At 34.6% G+C, this 3,598-nt stretch overlaps 1 protein-coding gene across 1 annotated transcript; it reads left to right on the forward strand.

Annotated features, from left to right (window-relative positions):
• The first annotated feature begins 583 nt into the window (after positions 1-583).
• On the forward strand, positions 584-3,134 carry LOC110890254 (60S ribosomal protein L14-2). The gene is made up of 5 exons (XM_022137849.2): positions 584-745; positions 823-924; positions 1,881-2,010; positions 2,108-2,220; positions 2,916-3,134. Exons 1-5 carry the CDS (start codon positions 743-745, stop codon positions 2,967-2,969), a joined length of 402 nt encoding a protein of 133 aa, XP_021993541.1. The 5' UTR covers positions 584-742; the 3' UTR covers positions 2,970-3,134.
• Positions 3,135-3,598: the final 464 nt, after the last annotated feature.

The raw sequence follows: 3,598 nt of genomic DNA on the forward strand, positions 1-3,598 counted from the left end.
TTGAAGTTAACGGGTATCTATTGCAATCCGCTATAGTAATAAAGGACGAAAAGTGTAATTTACCCAACATTATAAGGAACGGGTTAAGTTATTCTACAAAGGCTCCTAATTGTAAGAAGTGTAAGAAGATTTTATAAAGTGACAGGTGTCTAATAACCTAAAACCTAAACCCACTACACCACCACCCAAAACCTAAACACCCACCCTCACCCCACCCCACCACCACCCAAAATAGTTTAGCAATTCTATTATGAAAAGATGTGAGACACCACAGAGATTCTCAGACCAAGGCCATTAATAGTTTTTTTTTTTTGAAGTCTAATGTACGCTTTTCATATGTATTTTTATTAACGATATACAACTTTCACCGATAAAAATATGAAATCTTAAAGATTTCATAAATAAGGGTAAGATAGTAGTTACATTCATGGTTGCAAATGTCGCTAGGGGCTCTCTAGTCAGAGCTAAGGGTACCCAGCAGCTTACCTTGTAGCGATTACTCGAAGTGAAGTGAAAGTGAGACGTAGTGGTTAGATTATAATTTGTTTTTAAAGCAGGTGCTCCCCTACGCTACGCAGATCGCTTAGCCCATTATAAAAATACAAATAACAGATGAAGCCTTGGTCTGGGCTAGTTTGGCAGTTGGGCCCAACAAACAGCTCTAACTGATAAAACCCTAGGAGGATTCATCGTCCTGAATCGCCCCAGCCTCCTCAAGTTTCATCGGCGCTTGAAAACAAAAATGGTACATTGTAACACCTAACCTTATATTATCTATACATGTATGTATGTTTGTGTTCCTAAATGCGCGTATAATTGTAGCCGTTCAAGAGGTATGTTGAGATCGGAAGAATTGCTCTCGTTAACTACGGAAAGGATTATGGAAAGCTCGTAGTCATTGTTGATGTCATCGATCAAAACAGAGTATGTCATTTCTTTGATTCTTCACAATTGTTATTTACTCAAACCACAATTGTTAGATCGATTTTGTGGTTTGAGTAAGTACTGTCTTGAAAATGTTAGGTTTTTTAGCTCACTTTAATTATTAGCAGTATAATACTGTTACAGTAGTGTTGCTTAAGGATTGGTTTATACCAAATCTTAAACCCTAAATCAGTTGGATTTGTGGTTTCAACATCTTTATTTTCTATTCAAAATTGTTAGATTGTATTAAAGGGTTTTTTTTTTTTTTTTTTTTTTTTTTTTTTTTTAATGATATTAAAATCTCATGTTTGGTTGTTAATTGTCAAAACTACCAGCTGAATCGCTCTATTTATTTTAGTTTGTTTGTTTGGTTGGTTTGAATATAACTAAGGGGTGTTTTGAATGTTTGTGGTCCTGGCTTAATGATTACGGGGCTGTTTGTTTACTTCTTAATGAGGCTCTTAATGGTTCAGCACTTAATGATTCAGACCGTTTGTTTCGTGAGCAGATGTCTGAATGGTTAAGACATTTGTCTCTGAATGGTTAAATATTATACAAAGTCTGAATGGTTAAGATCTCTAATCTGAATTGGTCAGACATTTGGCTCTGAAGGGTCAAGCATTATATATATTGGCTCTTCATGGTTCAGACCTCTTACTGGTTCAGCACTTAACCATTCAGAATAGCCCCTACATCTACCACTTTATGTTTTGAGTTTTCATTTAATTCATATGGATTCTTTAGGTTCTTGAATTTCGATATAATAAAAATAAACTTTGGTGCTAACTTCAATCGAGTGTTATTATATAGTTTGATGTCAGTGCTCTAATGGTTGTTTGTTTTCCTTTTCCACTCTTAAATTGTAATCGCTTAGTGAGTAGGTTGTCTGAATCTTGATTTATCTGTGAAAAGGGCACAATGTAGGCTGTTTTGAATGTTTATTTTTTGATTGGCAGGCTCTTGTTGATGCTCCTGACATGGTGAGAGGTCAAATGAACTTTAAGAGGCTCACTCTCACAGACATCAAAATCGACATCAAAAGAGTTCCAAACAAGAAAACTCTTATTGCTGCTATGGAGGCTGCTGGTATTATTATTATTGTTATTATTATTAGTGAAATGGTTGGTACTAGTGAAGCTATGCTTGCTGCTGTTTTCATGACCGACTTTTATTTTGTTTGCAGATGTCAAGAGCAAGTGGGAAAACAGCTCATGGGGAAGAAAACTCATTGTTCAAAAGAAGAGAGCCTCACTTAATGATTTTGACCGCTTCAAGGTTATGTTGGCAAAGATTAAGGTCAGTACCTTCACTTTATGCAATTGCTTTGTTATAAGGATCTACTTTTTATTTTTTATTTATTTATAATTTACCATGAACCCTTCATTGGATATTGAGAGGTTGATGTGGCAATGGTCTATGGCTATTACAAGCCTAGTCCAGACTCATCTAAGCTCGAGCTCAGCTCATGACTAATTTTACATACGCGAGCTTGACTTTTTTTTCTTTCATTTATTTATTAGTTAATTTGTTTGTATCGTTTTTTAATTTCACATATAATTATTATAATTGTATGATTAGAAACATTTTTTTTTTGTATTTTTATGTATAATAAATTTATATTTATCCAAGTAGTAGGCTCGTTTAAACTCAGGTCGAGCCTTAAGTGAGTAGCGAGTGACTGGGATCATCTACACCCATCACAAACTGCAACTGGGTTTAAATTTAGTGCTTGTATCTAGTATGGGTCGAAAAGTATCAGTTTATGCAATAAACTTTTTCTATTTTAGTTTTTCACGTAAGGGAAGTCTTAGTACTTTGAATATAAGTAGCAAGTCGTAGATACAAAACTGCAGTTGATGTTTACTTTCTTTGTTTTAGCATTTTTTTTTTTAATTTTTATTTCTACCTATCTGTCGTTGACCCAAATAACCTGTTTATTTTACCTATTCAATCAACATGTGTCATTGCGTGGTTGTTTTTTGAACGTGCAGAAAGCGGGAGTCGTTAGGCAAGAGCTAGCCAAGCTAAAGAAGGAAACCGCTTGATTTGCACAAGTTTTGAGATTTGAGTGCAGTTTTTTTTTTTTAAATTGTTGTTGAGTAGATTATTGTTGGTTTTTTTAAAACTTCATGTTTGACCTTTTACAAGGTATTAAAGTGATGTTTAGAGTCTCGTCTGCTTCAGTTTTGAACTTCTATGTTTGATGGTTATTGTGTTTGCCCATTTTTCAATTTTCATTCCAATGGTTACAATTTCTTGTGGTATGATTCAAGTTAGATTACCTTGGAAGTTGTTGAAATTATAAATACAATTATACAGTAAATTATATTTTTAAGTTTATTGCTGATGTTTTTTTTTTTTTTTTTTTTGAAAAGAGAACTTCATTAAAAACACACCAACCCGAAAACCGGGCCGGCCAACAAAAACAAGAACCTTACATATTTACAAATTTACACCAATCGGCCCAAAGAAACATCCCCTTCTTATGCCTATGTTTAAACCAAACAAAACTAACTGACCGAACTTCGCTGAAAAGCTCTTCCACACTGCACCTTTTATTATTAAAACGGAGGTTGTTCCTGGCTTTTCACAGCAGCCAACAAGCAAAACCCCTTGAATCGCCTTTTTCTCTGACTCCGATCTAAGGCCGGAGCAGTGAACTTCAGCCAAATCT

This window comes from Helianthus annuus, chromosome 11 (assembly GCF_002127325.2).
Source record: "Helianthus annuus cultivar XRQ/B chromosome 11, HanXRQr2.0-SUNRISE, whole genome shotgun sequence".
In the NCBI taxonomy this organism is placed as follows: domain Eukaryota; kingdom Viridiplantae; phylum Streptophyta; class Magnoliopsida; order Asterales; family Asteraceae; genus Helianthus; species Helianthus annuus.

Excerpts from the sequence above, each read along its gene's own strand:
- LOC110890254 (XM_022137849.2), top strand. Across the intron at positions 925-1,880 it reads ATGTCATCGATCAAAACAGA|GCTCTTGTTGATGCTCCTGA; the intron begins GTATGTCATTTC and ends TTTGATTGGCAG. Across the intron at positions 2,011-2,107 it reads TGCTGCTATGGAGGCTGCTG|ATGTCAAGAGCAAGTGGGAA; the intron begins GTATTATTATTA and ends TTTTGTTTGCAG.